The sequence below is a fragment of the Cebidichthys violaceus genome, unplaced genomic scaffold (assembly GCF_023349555.1).
Source record: "Cebidichthys violaceus isolate CVI_PGR_0920_01 unplaced genomic scaffold, fCebVio1.0.p SCAF_28, whole genome shotgun sequence".
NCBI lineage: Eukaryota > Metazoa > Chordata > Actinopteri > Perciformes > Stichaeidae > Cebidichthys > Cebidichthys violaceus.
In genome coordinates, this window is record NW_027176461.1 from 1,727,620 (window position 1) to 1,747,750 (window position 20,131).

At 40.3% G+C, this 20,131-nt stretch overlaps 2 protein-coding genes across 3 annotated transcripts; one reads left to right on the forward strand and one right to left on the reverse strand.

The window, feature by feature from the left end:
* Positions 1–404: 404 nt before the first annotated feature.
* sav1 (salvador family WW domain containing protein 1) lies at positions 405–5,875 on the forward strand. The gene is made up of 5 exons (XM_068721809.1): positions 405–698; positions 1,790–2,308; positions 4,676–4,946; positions 5,087–5,242; positions 5,646–5,875. Exons 1-5 carry the CDS (start codon positions 605–607, stop codon positions 5,857–5,859), a joined length of 1,254 nt encoding a protein of 417 aa, XP_068577910.1. The 5' UTR covers positions 405–604; the 3' UTR covers positions 5,860–5,875.
* A 1,603-nt stretch (positions 5,876–7,478) lies between these two features.
* On the reverse strand, positions 7,479–18,989 carry atl1 (atlastin GTPase 1). Of its 2 annotated transcripts, none has more exons than XM_068721808.1 (14): positions 18,819–18,989; positions 16,912–17,162; positions 16,252–16,386; positions 15,562–15,666; positions 14,791–14,841; positions 14,503–14,559; positions 14,088–14,180; positions 13,839–13,977; positions 12,732–12,859; positions 12,425–12,481; positions 12,049–12,120; positions 11,537–11,968; positions 10,349–10,363; positions 7,479–9,559 (listed from the first exon to the last, which is right to left on the reverse strand). In XM_068721808.1, the coding sequence occupies exons 1-14, from the start codon at positions 18,850–18,852 to the stop codon at positions 9,440–9,442; spliced, it is 1,689 nt and encodes a 562-aa protein (XP_068577909.1). In that variant the 5' UTR covers positions 18,853–18,989; the 3' UTR covers positions 7,479–9,439. The 2 variants fall into 2 exon arrangements, with proteins under 2 accessions (XP_068577909.1, XP_068577908.1); XM_068721807.1 differs by having other exon boundaries at positions 18,813–18,989.
* Positions 18,990–20,131: the final 1,142 nt, after the last annotated feature.

Here is a 20,131-nt window from a genome sequence, read left to right on the forward strand (position 1 = left end):
ATCATCTTTATTTGTCCCGCAGTGGGGACATTTACAGGATTACAGCAGCATAGTGGAAACGAGACATAGTAAAAAACAATGTATCAAAACAAGCATTATAAATAAATATATAAGTAATAATAATAAAACAGTAAAGAATATTAAATATAAAAATAAGTAAAAAAAAGTAAAAAATCCACAATAACTAAAATATTATACAGACAGAATGATTGTTGTGTTGCAATATTATATATACAGACAGTTGCAATATTTTAGATATAGACAGCATAATTGTAGTGTTGCACAGTGTATTTATAATGCACAGATGTTTAGTGTCATAGTGATGAATGTGAACATGATTTGTGTATCCGCTAGGTGGGCAGGACTACCAGGACTGTACAGTAACCATTCCCAGTGAGGACGAGCGGTGGGAGTGGAGCTCCGCTCAAAGCCGACTGGACCACGGGAGGAAAGACTCGTCCAGTAGCTCAAGTTAGCTGGCTAACTTGCTGCTAGCTAATCTATTAAAGCTTTAAAAAAACATGTTTACTCTCCGGGATGGTTGCAGAGTCGACGAGTTTGTGCCATGACGTTCGCTGTTGATGTTTCCCAAAAGCCTTGAGTTATGCTCTCACGAAAGAAAAGTAAAAAAGAAGCGTCGAAACCAGCCGAGGTACACGGGAAATATGTGAAGAAGGAAACGTCGCCGCTCCTGAGAAGTAAGCGCAACAAGTTAGCCAGCTAGCTCAGTTAGCCTGCTATCAGTTAGCATCAGATCAGACAAACTTTACTGGCAATAACTAGCAAGCTAATAATAGCTGACATGCACACGCGTATGTGTGGAAACACAGTACCACATTAATGTGGCTCATTATATTGTAAACAAAATGTTTAATCGCATTTTGTACGTAAACAAACAGCTAACCTGGTAGTTTAAGTGCTAGCTAGCTAAACCATCATCTAGCTTCATTAACATCAGCTGCAGTGTCAAAGGAAAGTTTAGAGAGAACAGTAACTACTCTTATTAATACATAACTACTCAATGGAAGACGTATTTCACTTTAATTTACTTTATTTGTAACTGTGGTCTTCTGAAAAGTCAGATGTGTTGCTAATATCTGTCCATAGGTAATTGAAGTGTGTTGTTGACTTGTTCTTTGATGTTAAATAGTCTGTTATTAGAGACACAAATTCCAAGTGACATTTAATTGACGTGTAATTTAGGTTTTATCGTTAGTGGCTTAGCCATTAGTTTTTATTACTTTGTACTTATTATCAGTGGTGGAAGAAGTATAAACATTTACTTCAAGTAGCAATTATATGCACTGTAAAATACTTCATTGAAAGTAAAGGCCCCTTTTTAATATTTTGAATAAGTAACCAAATTTATAAAAGTATACGTTAGTCATCTGTATTACAAAGTAATAATATGTTTTGTTATTGATTCATTAAAGTACAAGTAGTTTTAATATTGTTGTTCAAAGTGGAGCTCATTTTTACTACTCTACTGTATGTACTGTTTGGTAGTTAAATTGACACTTTTACAATAAACTATATAGCGTGATCGTTTATTTTGTATGTACCTAACATAGTGAAGTAAAAGGTACAATATTTCCCCCTGAAATGTAGTAGAGCAAAGAAGTACTCAAGTATATAGCAAATATCCTCAAACTGTACGTAAGCATAATATTTGATTACCACCTTACATAGTACTTTATATTACATTCTTTCACTGCGTATTGATACCACCTCTGTGTTATTGTGTTGACTGATATTGACAGATGCTCTTGTCTTGTTTACCTGGTTGCAGATCTTATGCCATCATTCATCCGCCATGGACCCACTATTCCCAGACGCACAGAGGTCCCTCTGCCAGATATGGGGCCCTCTTCCTACCCTGTGCCACCCACCCGGGAGCCCGTTGTGTCCCGCAACAAGAGCTTTCTCCGTGCCCCTGTGCAGAGGCCTCCTCACGAGGTGGCCCGCAGAGAGAGCCACCGCATGTCTGCACCTCCGTACCTGCCTCGCAGTCTGGGAGACCTGCCTCACGAGTACGGAGGCTCCTCACAGTCTTTTCTCACAGACGTGATACCCATGTCTGAGAATGGAGACGCTGCCCGGTATTACTACCCCTCTGAACCTTACTATGACAACCAGCAGCACCAACAGCAGCAGCAGCAGCAGCAGCATCAGCAGCAGCAGCAGCGCCAGCCCATGAGGGTCCCGGACCGCTTTCCTGAGGACTATAGATACTATGAGCACAATGAACACAACTTCCAAAGACTTCCACGACAACACACCCCCCCAGCTCCAAGCAGACCCCCATCAGGTAAACATGACATGTTTTTTGCCTCTCACTTTTTACAGTATTGATTTCGATAGTTCCTCTTTGTAGGAAAGGAAACAAGAGGCAGTGACAAGAAATTGGAAGCATATGTGGTTTTGGAAAGTTCATGGCAGGCAGTCACAGTCTCTTGAGGGACAAAAACACCACGGCTGTTTTCTGCAAATTCAGTCATTTTTGAGGATGAGTGTAATCACAACAGCAAGTCTACAATGTTTCAGATATGTCTGTTGGGGAAACTTTAGTGTCCCAAGAAAATGTTAGTAGCTGTACTTATGTATGACTGTTGTTTTGGTTTTGGACCTTACAAAAGAATGCAAGCCGTTGCTTGTTACTGAAGAGCTCAAAAGAGCAACTGTATTTCAATTTTACTGAGGGATTAAATATTTTTAAATTGCTCTTCTACATTGTAAACATTAGTGATGATGTAAGTGTGTAATTTCCACAAGATTAAATGTTTATGGGGTCGCAGGAATTTTCCAACCCACTCCAAACGATAGAGAGCCTTTTATTATGTGGCTGCCTTGTCAGCGTCGTGTATATGCTTTAGCATTATGTCGGGCCCGCCTATCGCATATCACAGAGCCTTGTTTGGAGGGAAGTTAAACACGCTTTAGGGGCTCTGCATTTTTCACCTCTCTGTTTGCTGATTCCTTCTGCCAACAAACTAGCAATTTGCAGACCGCCCCCAGTCAAATGTCTCAGCTTCAGACTGCTCACTTCTGTGAATCATCTGCGTACGTCAGTACTGTTCTCTGTGTAGTTAAACTGCACACGTATGGTTCGTGCGTAATGCACTGAGCAGTAAGCAGAGTTGTTTTGAAGGAGTCACCTACAATCAGCTGACGCCTCTTTACTAACAGGAATGGAATTATTTTGTGCTGTAACAAATTTAAATTCTTCACAGAAAATGACATTGAACCAAATAAGATGCCGTTTGAAATGGTGCTTTTTATATAAATTTTTCATTTAGAAAATCTGCCCTTTTACTAGTGTTTATTTTGAGTAAAAATGGGTGAATACCATTTGACACCACATCGTTTTACCATTTGTTCTTTTATTGTTGATCATCATGAGCATTTATGATACATGATCAGCATCTAATTTTTATCGTCTCCCCCATTTTCCGTTTACTTTTCATTACTGGAAACAACCCGGTTTTGGCACACTGCAGGGAAAAACTTGAAACTTTCAGAAATGACTCTGACTCTTGGATGCACGGAAACATTAGATGTGATCAATTTCCCACTGATCTGGTCCTTTGTTAAAAAAATAAAAATATGTGTATATTTTAGGGGGAAAGTTGGTAACAATGTAGAACCAGAAAACCACTAATATTGTATTGTCAAAATATGTGGTTGGTGATTCATACTTTGGCTGATCACTGACTATTTTTAAGAGTTTACTGACTTCATTTTTTTAGTAAAACCTCCCCATCACCAGTGGTAAAAATAGTACTCTACTCCCAACTGTATTCAGTGAAATTCCTGTAATGCATTAAGCTGTAGGTCTGCAGTGAGCGTGGCTCTCTGCCATTATTCTGAGGAAAAGGGCAGAGATGATGATGATGATGATGATGAGGTGGAGGAGGAGGAGGAGGAGGAGGAGGAGTGCATTTCTGCGGAGCGCTCGCACATTCCGTCCCTTCACTCAGCAGCTGGCAAAGAGCTCCAGCTCTGTTGCTGTCACTCTCATGCAGAATTTATCAGATTGTAGCCGCCATTTTGCTCAGATGCTTCATTCTGCTGTGTTTTCAACCCTTTCTAGGTCCCTCCAGGCTCATTTGGTTTTGAGTCACGGTAGCTCTCACTCAGTCTAACTCATCCACACAGCTGTTGGCTCAACATTCCTCGCTGACATTATTCACCAATTTGAAGTACCGGACCTGTTGAGTGAACCCACTCAGCTGTGTGCTCTTACTGAGAGTGTTTGGGAGTTCAGTGGTTTCTTCTCTTCCGGTGAAAGCTCTAGTGCGTATACAGAGATCCTGTCCAAACCTAACAACACTCCCATTTCCTACCATTCATTAAATGAGAACGAGATGCTCCGTCACAACAGAGTCAAAGCGATCAAGCACCCCCGTCCACAATCACTGCAGTACTTAGTAATGCATCATGCTTTAAGTAGTGACTCATTGCATTCCTCCGTTGTCCCGATCAATGTTCAGTTTCCACATTTGAATGACCTTTTTAAATGCTTCACATCCCTCTCCCTTAAATGACAATTTCCCACACATTCTGGTTTTAAGAACTTTTCCCAGCGGCGCTGTTAGCTGTACAGCTGCTCTGCTCTATCTATTGGTCAGAGATCCCTCCCTCTCGGTTTCTAAAAAAAAATGTTTGTTTTCCTCAGGCATAGGTCGAATACAGGCCAAGTCCCTGGGGAACCTCTCCTGTCTAACGGGAGAGGACATCCCCCTTCCGGGCGGCTGGACCGTTGACTGGACCATCCGTGGCAGGAAGTACTACATCGACCACAACACGAACACTACACACTGGAGCCACCCTCTGGAGAGGGAGGGGCTCCCTCCGGGCTGGGAAAAGGTGGAGTCGGCTGAGTTTGGGGTCTACTACGTGGATCACATCAACAAGAGGGCCCAGTATCGACACCCCTGTGCTCCGAGGTATGTCGTCAAAGTGGAGCGAGAAAGATGTTGTGTGGCACGTTCCACCTGGATTATCAGCACCGTCTTTTAGGATGACTAAATTGGTTTCACACAGATGAAATATGCTATAGATACTATATAACCTCTGTCTGTTCCAGTGTGCCTCGCTATGATCAGCCTCCACCGTTACCGCCTCCTGTGACCTATCAGCCACGTCCTGCAGAGAGGAACCAGCCGGTGCTGGTGCCCGCTAACCCGTACCACACAGCAGAGATCCCAGACTGGCTGCAGGTGTACGCCCGGGCCCCTCTCAAGTGAGTACTCGTATTCTCTTCGCCAGGAGGGCCATGCGATATGTCGCGTCTGTCAAATCCGTGAGTGAGTGTGCACCTCTGTGTCTGTCAACGGCTAATCTCGACGCTAGTGATAACACAGCTAACAGAGCTACCAGTGCACACACTGCTGAGTACAGCTAGGTGAGTTTAGTTTAGTTTTTGGCACGATTGTATGAAATATCTTTTAAGATAACTTCAAGCTGATTGCCTGCATACTTCATCGCTTCAAGTTTTATGACGCCTAGAATTGAGGTTAGCCAATTGTGTGTTGTATTCACTCATGGGCTCTAGTAATATGAGAGGTACAAATGATATAGGGGGCCTTCCAACACTTCCCAAAGTACCTGTTGAAGTAGCATGAATATCTTCCCTTCTACATCAGGTATGACCACATCTTGAAGTGGGAGTTGTTCCAGCTGGCAGACCTGGACACGTATCAGGGCATGCTGAAGCTGCTCTTTATGAAGGAGCTGGAACACATCGTCAAATCCTACGAGGCGTACCGGCAGGCGCTGCTGTCAGAGGTGGAGGCTCGCAAACAGCGGCAGCAGTGGTACGCCCAACAGCCCAACAAGAACTTCATTGGGAACATGTGATGTGTGTCTGTGTTTGTGTGTTGTGTGTGTGTGTGTGTGTGTGTGTGTGTGTGTGTGTGTGTGTGTGTGTGTGTGTGTGTGTGTGTGTGTGTGTGTGTGTGTGTGTGTGTGGCAGGGGATGTCGCGCTGCCACTCCTCTCTGAGGTCGCCACAGTTTGGGAGCGGTCAGGGTTTCCTTTGAAATCACGATGGACTCTTAATTGCCTCTTTACCAAACACATCTGTGCCTTCGCTTGATCCAAATATATCAGCCAGGAAATCCCCCCCCCCCTCCCCCTCCATGTGACAGTCAATCTATGAATGACCATGTGACTGAAAAACACTCCAATGAAGAAGAAGAATAACCTATAATGTGCTACATCTGGGGAGACTGGTGGTGCCGTTTACAGCCACTGCCCTGAGAACGGAGTTCTGGGTTTCTGCTTTTAAACTCCTCGACTGAGGAGAACAGAGTCTGAAAAACTACGGATATTTGTTCAAAACATCCTGAGATTGTGCCTTTTTTTTAATGAAATAAAATGCAGCAATTTTAATACACCAGCTACTCCGTCATTATTTCCTGTTGGAGAAAATGACCGGCAGCTTAATCTAATTTGTTTCTATATGAAATACTTCATGACTATTTCTTTCCTTTGCTTCATAAAATGAAACCACACTTTTACATTAAATAAAAAGTGCATTTTTTTTTCTCCTTTTTTTTATGACATATCCTTAATAAGACAATCCACCAAAACTTTCACAGATATTTAAGTTTTGATATGAAACGCGTCTTTATTGAAAGACGTTTTGTTGGATAACATTTGATGCAGTGGTTTGAGCATCTTGTGGCTCTCGGCATTACTGTAAGTCAGGAATATTCATGTGTGTGTGTGTAAAATAAAACATAAATAAGCTACTGGAACTTTACAAAAACACTTCAGATGACACACCATGTTTGCCAAACAAGTGCAATTCAGCTTCTCCTTGTTCTGTTCTTTTGGGATGTTTCCTGCCTCGGTAATGCCTTGTTTTTATGGACTGACACGTCTCTTCTGGGGAAGAAATGCAGCTTTCTTTCGATCACTAATCAATCAGCTTAAGCCGTCTTAAGATACTCAGAAATGTTTTTATACTTTAGGGTTCGTCTCGTAGAAACTATCTTCACAGTAAAAAAAGAAATACAAATGTTTAATGGGGATCTGTTTACGCCAGTGATTACAAAACCAAACATTTCTGAATGTCCTAAGATGGTTTCTGATGAAGTCAGCAGTGGAATAGGTTTGTAAGAATGAGTCCTTCACTATGCAAGCAGGTCTCTATCACGTCTTTTCACAACGGTGGCATCACTTTGTACATATCTGATTTTGTGGATTGCAAATACAGAACATAAGCAATAAAGTCTGCAGTGAAGAAAAATACTTTTCTGGATACTTTTCTTACCTTCACTTTGAGCCTTAAACTGAAAAATACTGTTTGGAAACACTTCCGATAAAAATAAATATATATATATATATATCTTCAACAGGATAAATATATATACTGTATATATATACAGTATATATATTTATCCTGTTAAAAAATATATCCTGTAAAAAAATATATCAGACACAAGTATTTTAAAAAGAAATAAGTCGTCTCGATGTCATTAATTTGGTCCAACTTTATTCGTTTTTTCCTTGTAACTGCGTGTGTGTAAATTTGTAGCAGTGTTGACTTTGAAGAGGTCGATTCATTCTGACCTTTCAGTACACTGAGGCTCCCACGATATCCGGAGATGATTTAAGTGTCCATGGGGGCGGCTTCAGGAATGAATTGTTAAACCCCAAAATAACATGTTGTGATACATTTGCTTTTTTTTCTTTCTTTTTAACAGATAAAATCTTCAATTTATTATTTAGAGCGTGAACGCAACACAATAATGCTACTTTTCTGACTCATGAATGGACACAGCCAAGAAGAAATGGGATTTCATAACCTCACGAGTCTTAAACTGGACTTCGATGGCTCTTTGCGTGAAGGCCTCACTGACGTTGATTATACATTGTGGAAGACTCAAGAAGCCACTCTGCTGCAGTGCCTTTAAATTTCCAACCCTTGAGGTCAAACCTCAGCATAAACTTGCTAAATATGCATGACAGTGTTCCTGTACTGTTGGTGACCAGAAAAGAATAAATAAAAAACAAAAAACATTTCAATGCTGCAGCTGTATGTGATGCAGACGTGTTACAGTGAGCTCCATGATCCTGGGTTATTCGGTGAGCTAAAAACAATAACCACAGTTACACAAATGTACGGTAACCGTCTACGAAGCCCAACATTTCAAACACCAAAAAATGCTGTCACCATTACAAGCCTTTTGTTTACAAATGCAAGCTGTTTTTGAAAACAAACAAAAAAACACAAAAGAAAAACCTCGGGGCTTCTTTCACTATGCAACAGCTTTTTCACAGATGAATCAACTTAAGTGTGTGAAGATGATGAAAGCGATGTGGAATGAGGATTCTTTTTTTTTTTTTTTTTAAAGCAGGCCTGTCGCCCCGCCTAATAACAACATGTTTGATTCCTCAGTGGCCACAGAGTAGCTACATTCCTCGGATTTGCTCGAACATTCAGTGAGAAACACAACAATGCTTTTCGCCCGCCGCCTCTACGTCACAATGAAAACCAAACACGCTCTTTCCCTTCAACCTAGAAGACCAAACGCACATATAGAGGACCACCGCGCAATCACAACACTGCAAGCAGACTACAAAGTGAGAGATAAATGTCAGCTATGTTGTGTAAACTTTGAACTATTCTGTTTTTGTATTTCCACCCGGTGCTGTTCTTTGAATGTAAAAGTCAGCACGAACTCCCTGATGCAGAAATCGACCTCCAAAACAAACTATACAACTAATAAATGTGCCGTTGAGTGTCTACATGTAGCCAGGCTGCAGTAGATGTGAAATCATTTTTACATGTTATTATGGCACAATACCACTTTGTCACAACTATTAAAACTTGTTCTTTTTTTCTTTTTTTTTTTACAAAGTATACCTGGTCTAAGAGCTTAAAGATGACAGACATTAACCACTTACCATGCTGATGACGCTTGTAACGCTTCATTATTTAACATACACGTACATATTTTGGCTTTCAAACATCGCAGATCATAGATATTGTTTCTTATAAACAGCACTAAACTTCAAAGAACGGAACAATCGTCACAAATGGGGATTTCACAGATTTTGCTATACTTTGAGAATCAATGTCGATGTTAAATGATGGAGAGAAAGAAAGAAAAAAACGTCTGAATGAAATCAGCAGCTGACTGAAGGTTGGATATGCCGAGCCTGCAGTATCTGTACGGGTGATATTTCATCACAGACAGAAAGTGAGAGACAACGCTAAATGGCATCCATCGCTTGAAGACAGGCACCCACTGAGAAGATGCTCTGACACTGCCTATACATGAACATTATAGAGTCCCTTATTAGGTTTAATAGTAGTGGATGTATTGGTGGGCAGCACCAGCCAATAACAGAATAAAAGAGTGCCTGATGGGTGAGGATGTCCCTCCTCCTGTCCATCACCAGGAAGTCCCTGCTGTACTCTTATCTAATCAGTCTCTCTTCTTGTCCTGCTCCTCTGGCACCTCCTCCTCCGCCCGAGGCCCGCCGGGGAAGGCGTGGTGGTACAGGTGCCTGTGATTGGCCGCTACATTGTACAGCTTGTAGAGAGCCTGTGGAGCAGAGACGGAAAAAATATTAAACTCGACCAGGTTTATCTTGAGGTACACGGCCATAGTCATTGTATTATCCAGAGTTTAAAAAAGTAGGCTGAGCTAGCAGCATGGAAGCTAAGCGATGCACTGCTGTGGCCAGTTGATGTAAGCTATTTTATCCACCTTTAAAAAGGCCCACCTAAAAACATCAATATTGGTTTAAATGTACGCTATATTTAGCATATTTTCACCTTACCGTCAGATAGAGCTTTCTGACGGGGAATTGAAGCTATTATATCCATCTATGCTCTCTTCAAAGCCGCCTGACTCCTTTGACAAAAACAGTAATTTTACCTCTTAGAACACGGGAGTTGCTGACGTAACGCTGCCTCGATAAGTTTGTGTCATTGTGTGAATTTGGTGAATCCGCACTAACCCCTTGAAACACCAAAGTCACACAATAACACAAACAAACTAACTGATCGAGGCAGCGGTGGACCTGCAGTTCATCTGTTCAGCGACGTAAAATGACTGTTTTTGCCAATGGAGTCTTGTGGCTTTGAAGAGATTATGGATATTTATGTGAAACAACCTGAACTATCCCTTTAAAATAATGTTAGCGTAGAGATACAGACAAAAATAGCCAAGAAAGGGACATAAAAACATTTCAATGTTTACCATTGTATATATTTGCATATGTTACTATGAGTATCTAAATAAATTATCCACAAATTTGAGAAAAATTAACCCTGACAATATGCTCTTGCTAGTTTTTGTAAATATTCCCACTTGGATTGCTCCACTTACCTCATTTGTGCTCCCCTGCAGAGGCATGAAAAAGAAAGACAGTAAAGTGAGCACATACATGCATTTGTCACATAAAGCATGTTCACTAACATTTATTTTGTTGTAAATGGATCTGGCCTTATTGGCTCTGCCACTGATTTAAAGGGGATTGTTGCCCTCTGGTGGTTTGAAGATACTGTATCACCTAATTTACTGATAAATATGTGTACAGTATTACTCTCTGCTGTACATAGGACCTTCTGGTTTATATTTCTAGTTTAATAATTGATGAGTCAAGTAACAAAATATTAATCGAATTTAAGATTTTTTCAGAAAAACTTGCAAAGGTTCATTGTTCTGAGCCTCTAAAATGTAATATTTACTATTTTGTTTAATCTTCTATAACTGTACGTACTGCAATATGTTTGGGTTTTTTGGAATCCTGGTTGGACAAAACAAATAAGAATAGATCAAGTTAGACTTTGGGAAATTGGGATGAATAAACAATGATAAAAAAATTGTAATTACAATATCCTTGACTTAATTATAAACACTGATGGCTTCAGTATTTCATTTTCAAGTAGGACAATTTAAAATGTGTTAATAGTATTTGACTCCTCTTCATCCATTATGAGTAAATCTGATTTATTCCATCGATGATAAACAAGCAGGATTTGTTCCAGACAGATTTATCAATAAGGAAAATAATTAGTTACAGCCGTATATCCAGAACAGATAAGTGTTTCCTTTTATGACAGCTTGAAACTTCGCTTTACTTTTTATTTGGTTCAAAATGCAGCCGCCAGACTCCTGACCAGATGTTTGACCAATTAAGATAAATGTTTTTTTTGAGCTCCCAAAAATGTTAAAGTTTTTTAAAGATCTCAATCTGAACTACAAAACCCTGAACCGTTGTTTATACAGTACCTGATATTAAATCATACATACCATCTTCATTGCTCTGTAAGTAGAGTAAACATACAATATTTCTGTAAACTTCTTTTTAATGTCAGGCAGTTAACCAGTGTCACTTATCCACTCATTTCTGTTAATAATTGTTATGTTTTTGTATCTGTACTGTGTGCAAAGACTTTTGCTGGTGATTTTGCATTATTAACAAAGTGAACTTGAACATGGTGACTATTGATTGAGATATTGATTAAGTTAGACAGCCAGATTTATTATTAACTTCATTAAAGGTTGAATTACCTGATCCCACAGTGCACCGGCCACCTGGTCGATGACGGCGCCGAGTTCCCGGTATTCCCCGGAGTAGCGGATGTAGGCCCAGGTGCAGAGAGTGATCAGAGCCAGACCCAGGATCATGTTACACAAGCTGGCAATGATGTCCACGCCCACAAAGCCTGTGATGCCCGCGGCCACGTACATGACAAAGATGACCACGAACAGGGTGGCCGGCGTCCGGGCCGCGTGGAAAATGTTCTTGGAGTCATTGTGCTTGATGTACTGGACAAACACCTCGTCGACCTCTCCCTCCAGCTGCTGCAGGTAGCGGCGGCTGAACTCCTCGCCCCCCATCTTCTTCACGCCCCGAAACACCTGCAGGGCCTCCTCTCTGATGGCGCCGTGTCGGGCCTGCAGCTCACTGGGAGCCAGAAAGGGCCGGTCACCCCCGCAGACCTGGGGAACAGAATGGAGATGCTCAATGATGACGGATTAGCTCCACTTGGGATCCACTTGAAAATCCTAATTTCACCTACCCCTTCCATTTTCTTGTTGTACAGATCCTTTGCGGCTGCCACTGCTGCCAAATTATTCGCCTCTGCTGTGGCCTGAGAGGAAACAGATGAGAATATAGAGATCATTTCATTTAAGATAAAATAAGACAAGATGATCTGTATTGATCCCACGCAGGGAAACATGTCATAAACACAGAAAAATATAATACTAAATACGTCATACACATATACATGTATATATACATATATCTATACAAACAAAGCATGGAAATAAAATAATAGGTAGTTTCAGGTGATTGTACACTAACGTTACATAGTTCTGAATATCATAATACATTTCTGCTAAAAGACGCTACATACTACACACTGGCCCTTTAAGACGATGGAGGAAATGTACCTGCAGCATGGACTTTGGATGCGGAAGCTCCTCACCTTGGTAAATTTTGATGTATGCCTGAAATAAATGACAAAAAGCATTCACAGTAACAGAACTGGTGGAATTAAATAAAATAAATATGTTGGTTTTACAAAGATGCTCAGTTTAATAGTTACTGACACACATAATAAAAGTAAATAGCACAAACTGTTTGATTTAAGCTAACAGTTTGAAAGAAGAGTTTGAGCTATAATGGGTAAAAACAATATTGAAAAGAAAGGTTTGGTTGGTTTGTGTGTTTCACATGAACACGGTTCTTCGTTCTGACCTTGAAGTACTCCACCAGGCCTCTGCAGGTGATTTTGCTGCCGTTGATCTCCTTCACATCGATGTTACGAGGACTGAGGAGCCACGGGACCAGAACCTTCAGGTTGTTTATGAACTCGCCGTCAATCTCTAGACAGGGAAGGAGAGAGAGTTCACAGTATGTGCTGAAATTCAACATTGTTTGCTCTGTTATATTCAGTTTCTGGCGGCATGTGTGGGAAAGATTCAACAATTCAGAGCAGCAAACAGCTTTCTTCTCCGAGAGCGCTGTTTCTCAAAAACTCCAGTGCATCACCTGCTCCTGCACAACATGTAAATACTCCTCGAGAATCTCTTTGTACAAAGGCCTTGTATATTTTGCAGTCTGTCAGGTCCTGTCTCACAGTCATGCTGTATTTATAGAATTCTCACATTATTCAGAAATTTTAGAAAGTAGTATAAAATAGTGCATTTATGTACCACCTACAGTCACCTATTTATTTAATGTATGCATATTAACAGCCATGCTAACATGCTAATGTTTAGCAGGTATGTATGTTAATCATTTTAGTTTTGCGTGTTAGCATGCTAAAATTGCGAATTAGCATTAAACACAAAGTACAGCTGAGGCTGATGGGAATGTCTTTAGTTTTTGCAAGAATATAGTCATAAACCAAAGTAGTGGACAATTTAACATTTAAATCTAATAGATGAAACATTATCTAGAAAAGTCAAGTTATTACATTTGATACTAAGAGGAACATTCTTCTGCAATCCTTCCAAGACATTTCCTTGAGACATTTCACAAAATAAATTAAATTCTGTCAACCTCTGTCAATGTAAGAGGAACAGTCAGAGGATCATCAAAGTCAGCAGAATTCATCCTCTGGGAGACATGAATGTCTGTATAAAGTTTCACAGCAATCCATCCAAAAGTTGTCAAGATATTTCACCGTGAACCAAAGCAGTGGACCGACCGATCGACAGACATTGCCGTCCGTACCGTGACTAAAATAATTGTATGTTGTTTTATGTTGAGTTATCATGAGAGTAATGTAAATGCCTCCATGTCAAACATGACGGATCGCTGTATGAAATAGTCACATGTTACAAGACAGAGGAGGTGTACCTAATATTCTTCCATCAAAGAGTGGGTTGGTGGCCACTTTGAGGCCGGGGTGAGGCATCAGGAAACAGGAGATGTTGGTGAAGCAGGAGTGGATGTGTTTACGTACGTTCTGCAGCTCCTCGTGCTGGTTCTCTGAGATCTGTACCATAAAACACGACCACATGTGTCAGGTTTTAGACGGGCATTAGTTTGGTTTAATTAGCCTCACGTGGATCTTTACGGTGATTGTTAGAATTAGTCACGACTGACCTTCAGTCTCTTCTCAAGGAACTTCATGCCTCCTTCTTGTCCGTAGGGAAACTCATATGGAAAGCTCCAGTCTCGGACGAGGAAAATCATGGACTAAGATTAAAAAAAAAGGAACTTCTGTCGGTGATATCTAGCACTCTACATTATATTCAAATAGTATTTTTAGGAGCAGACAGTCCTTTTCAGTTGTCATCTAAATCATTACATTTTCTTACATAACAAACCTCAATGTAATATTTCAAGTTGCTTCAAGCAAACACCAATAATAATTTGTAAATGTCATTTCCTGACATTTGGACGCAATCAGTTTACCGTGGCAAATCTAACCATTGAGTGAAAATAATTTACCTAAAAACTTGCATCTAAGCCATCCTGAGCATTAAGGAGCTGTGTGCTGCTGTAACGTTTACGTTACCTGGAACGGTTTGAGGAAAGTCTCCTCCATAGCTAGTCTGCCGTACTCAGTGAAAAGCTGAAAAACAAAATGAGTGAGGATGTGAATTGTAGTCATTTTTATAAAAGATGAACAGGAGTATTTGGAGCACTGGGATGCCTAAGACATTCAATTCAAGTGTTTTTCTTTTTACAGGTTTATGTTTCGGCAGTAAGAAAAGGCACCGAAACAGATATTAATATGCATCATGTCTGACTGGCAATAGGTTTCAAATCTGGACTCATTAGTGTCAACGCTTTACGGTGTTACCTGCAAGTGCTGAAGGTCGTCCTCTTGTACATTCTGTGAGATGTTGTAAACCTGAAAAAGATCATTCATTTATAGAATCATTTCTTTTACGTAGTGCATCTATTTAATAAAATCATTTTGTGAAACCAAAGGAACGAAGCAGTCAAAGAACAAGCAAGACTTAAGAGTCTGTGAGGCTGTACTTAGGCACAACGGTGTTTTGAGCTAAATGCTAATATCAGCGTGCTAACATTCTAACAAAGATAATAACATCCTGATGTTCAGCAGCATGTATAATGTTAAGGGCTAACATTTGCCACTAAACACAAAGTGCCATTAGTTTTGCAAAAACCAAAGTATTGAACAAATCAAAATTTTAACATGAATATTGAGCTAACAGAAAAATAAAGGAATCAACAAAGAAATAACAATTCATCCTAAAAAGGGGGAATGAATGTGTGTTCCAAAAAAAAACATATCTAATTGCGATTATTTTGAGTGATATTGCAATTGTGAGATGATTTACTATATACCGTAAGAGGAAATTATAATTCCTACACCATTATTCTAATTTTCATTGCAAGCTACAAATGTCAGCCTCATGGTGACATTGAGATTCACTGTCTGGGAAACATGAATATTTGTCGAACATTTTTGTGGCGATCCAGCTAACAAAACAGATACTTCACTCTAGACCACTAGAACCACGCTGCTAGCTTGGCTAAATAAACAAACCTGCATTCATCCATTCACATCCATATGCACAGTCTTTACTGAAGCGAAGCGGCGTACCTGCATGGAGCTTATCATGGTGCTCAGTGCAAACACAGTGGCTGAGTCCCTCAGCGTCGACTGGCTGTCAAACGTGCCTTGTGTGTCCATTAACAATACAGCCACCTGTGAAATGAAACAGACGAAGACGCTGACCTGTGCTGCAAGGTAAGTCTTAACGCTTCTCGTGCCTCTACTGTGCAGAGAGAAGTGAGTTGTAATAGAACGGGTGAGGGATTAGAAGAGCGCTGGAAGTCCTTAAGTGGCATGTAGGCAAGAAAAATGAGTGACGAGCCAGCTGCTCAGTCTGGTTTTGAATGGAAATTAAAATGAAGAAAAGATCTTGAAAAGGCCAAACCTACTGTAATTTAAAAAAATATATAAATTAGGATGCAATTTAGAGCTGACAACAAGTAGCACTCTGGTTTTGGCTGCTTGTGCAAACTAAAGATGGGAGACGTTTGGCCGATGCAGGTGTAAAAGAAGCTATTTATGCAAAAATATCTTCCTTCAAGTGTCGTGTTACTGGGCAGCTTTAAGTGTGAATGTGTGTTACTGTAAAAGTGAGGAGCAGACCTGTTGCCTTTTTATAAAAGGTTGTGTAAAAAACTGAGAAAGGTTAATAAAGTATCCGTGTCATCTTAAATTATGTCTCATAATACCTTGTTGCATTGTAAGAATCAAGACTGGTATACAGTCACAGGACTTCACCTTTCTTCCGTCTGGCTTGTCCACCAGGAAGACCTCACTCCAGATCTGGATCCCGGTGGTCTCCCTCTCGGAGCCCCCCCTCCAGGAGAAGCCGGTCAGAGGCTCGTCTGCGTCTCCGAGCCAGCCTTCAGATGCCTGAGCACAGTGGGATCAGAAGTGAGAGGTAAATGGTTTGTATATCGTTTACTGTTTGTTTCATTTACTGTTTTATCTACCTTGTTTATGTTGCGTTCCTCTTTATTTCCTAACCATATGTCTGCTTTTTTCTTAATTTATTTACTTATTATTTTATTGATAATTGAATATATTTGTATGCTATTATTTTGCCACCCTTTCAACTTTAAATCGCCGAAAATAAATATAGTAAGTTTGAGTTTATGTGCATTTTTGAAAGATCCAATAATGAGCCAAATCACAGACTTTTTCCAAGCTGACAAGAGGGAATTGCTTTGAGAGAAGAATGAATGATACATCTTTCATGACAATAAAATATCAGCTAAATATCTCTGTAGAAAATGACTGGTACTGCTTTTGGTCAAAGCCCAATATGCAAAAGTCAAACCTCCTCTTCTACATTTTTAAGTTGACCTTTTAACTGCAGACATTTTTTAGGAGGTCCAAAGTCACAGCTCCGTCACCTGCACAGACCCAGACACTTACGTGGTTGTACATGTAACGCAGCATGAAGTCCATGAGGAAGGACTTGCCCTTGCGGAAAGCTCCGGCCACAGAGATGGCCACCACCTCTCGGTCTCTGACCTCCTCCGCCAGCAGGATGCGGCTCAGCGCCGCCTCGTCCAGCTCGAAGGTGTGGTCGTCTTTGACCAGCAGCACCTGTATGGGCCGGGCTCGTCCATCCGGCTCCTCCTCCTCTGAGCTCCAGTCGTAGACATTTTTGTCACTGAGGGACCCTGGAGGACGAGACAGAGGGGGGAAAGATTCCGATAATGGAGTAGTGCTCTGAAGAGTGACCCTATAAAAGGGAAACATGAACCTTAACTAAACATATTTTCGTCTTTGAATATGGTTGCATGCAGAGAAATGATAATGTTGCTGCTGCTGCAATTTTGTCCCACATAATTACTTGTTATAAGCTCTGTAGAGTCAAATAAATGTTATCATATGAGCGAGTGATCTTAATTACAGCGGTGAGAAGCAAACTTAGTGGTCCATTAAGGCGAGGAAACAGGAAAGTTGAGTCCATTACTCTTTCCTGTTAGCACCAGATCAATAGCCTGCAAGCTTGATAATACTAACAATGAATCGTGTCATGCTATCCATCCCATCTGTTTGCGTCCAATGAGATCATGTGCGTCGAGAGCTGTTTTCTGGCGCTTTCCCGGCAGTGACTCAGTGTGTTTCCAATCTCTGCTGCCTCATGTAGAGTGTGCAAGCTGCATGACCGTCCTGATGCACAGATTTGGGCTTCCAAATCCCATTCATGTAATGTATGCTGCTTTATGCTACAACAAACGTGTGTCTGACCGTGTAGCACAAAAGGATTTCTGAAAAAGAAAATCCACACACAAGTCACCCAATGTAATGTGTGTGGCTGTGGTGTTTTGAGGATGTAATTGCAAATTAAACAAGGGCACTGTGAAAGATTAAGGAGTAGCAGGCAAAATTTGGGAGCGTGCTAAAAGATTAATGCAGGGTGCCAAGAATGCACAGTGAATAATTTAAGGAAGAATCAGCCAAGACCTGAGGAAGACTGTCAGTTTGACTTCACATCTCCTGCAAAGGCCTCACTCGGGCCCGGCACAAGCCTTTGCCTGGTTAACCCGATCTTGTTGCTGCTGCTCTTAAAACAAACCGAAGACGTCAGAAGCACGTCTGCTTAAAGTGGGTCAAACCAGATAAACTCTCCAATGACAAACAGCAGCATTTCCTCCCCTTTTTCCTCAACCCTAAAACAGTCATGCAGTCCCCCTTTCTCTCCCCTTGCAGGCCTGTATTTAAAGTTAACATGGGCCATAGAAGGATGTCAGTGACAATTAGGGTTCTGGTTACCATCATAATCACGGTGGTGAAAATGATAATGATGATAGCAGCAATGATTAGTTCAGAGATGATGGTGATAGTAGTGACAAGCTATGCACTGATGCAAAATTACATAATTTGATGCCAGATGCCTCACAGAGCATCACAAGAGGCTCGGTGTGACAAACACAGTCAAATCAGAAGGTTATTTTCAGGTCTTTTCGGGGCCTTGACCGCCCCAACAGAATATTTCCTGTATGCTGATTAGCGAAGACATTTTTTTCGCCACAGGATTTAATGGTAAAAATGTATGTTCGCTTATGCTTCATTGACCGACATCGATGCAGTGACAAATAGAACAAAACGTATATTTAGCAAAATCATTATTAACATTCGATATTATCAGGAACAAAATAAATACACAATGGTCACAACATTGGCGATACAAGAACAAGCCCTTCGTGATGGAGTCTGAAATAAACATCTAATTGGCTGCATTGCTTACACCCTCGCCTCGACAGGAATATGACAAATATGTATGTGCGTCAAGGAAAGCATGAAATATCAAATAGTGTACGTACACTCACCCCAGCTGTCTCTGTCTTTACGATGTTTCGCCATAATACTGCCCTTATATCCCTCTGTTTGTCCGTTAATGAGCGACCCTAGTCGGTAGTCATGAGTGTCGAAGGGTTGGGTGGATGCCCTATCTCCACCAAAACGATGCTCGCATCGCAGGAGGATGATGGAGCTTTTATTCCCAGCGTGATGCAGGACTCGAACGTGCAGCCAGGGGGCGCTGTTGTCTGTTGTTCCTACTCAGTGTAATGTAGCAGTTTAATAACGCGGAAAGAATGAATGTGGTTCAGCGGACATTGTGTGACTGCAATCATTGAGTATGTTAAGTATGGCTTTTGCAATTAAATTCAAGTCTCTTTCATTGAGCCTGCTATGAAAATGCATTCACAGCTTCCGTCGGTAGGTGGCGCTACTTACACAGAGAATGGAACACATGCTGCCTTCATGTACTGTCGTAAATATTTGTACTGAAATGACCCTATACAGTATGACTAGCAGTGGTGGTCGAAGGGTCCTTTACTCAGATACAAAAGTCATGAATTAAAAATGTTACTTTAGCAAAAGTATAAAACTATTATCAGCTAAATGTACTCAAAGTATTAAAAGTAAAAGTATTCCATAAAGTACTGGGATTTTATTCTGTTTTTATCACTAACAAATACATTTAAGAGCATTTTAATGTTGTAGTTCTGCAATGTGAAACCAATTTTAGATACTTTGTATACTAAGTAGGTTAGTAGTATCATAACAAAAACTTGTCTAACCAGGGATCTTATATACACTGAATCTGTCCGCACTTTATTTTAATATGACAATTCCTACATGTCCTGTCAAATAATTAAATGAAATAGAATAAATATAAGCGTATCATGTGTTTGTATTTTTAATGCAAATTATCTAGTAACTATAAGTTATTAAAAAGTACAACTTTAAAAGCAAAATCCCTGCATTCAAAAGGTTTACTTAGATAACAGAATAAGTACCCACTATGCAGGAAAGATAGGTCAAAGTTATATTATACTTATTATTACTGATTCATCAACATGTAAGCAGAATTTTTATATCGTAGCTGCCATAGTGGAACTGATTGGGGCTATTTTATATGCGTTTGGGTGGTTTAATTTATTGTATAACAATGTACTACATTTTATATGGCCATTCTAGTTTTTTATAATATAAAGTAAATAAAGGCCTATAGTATACATTTTAAAATGTAGTGTAGTCAAAGTATAATGTATTAGAAAATCAAAAAACTCGAGTCAAGTACCAGTACCTAAGACTTGTACTTATAGTACTTGTAGAGTAATATATTTTGATAATT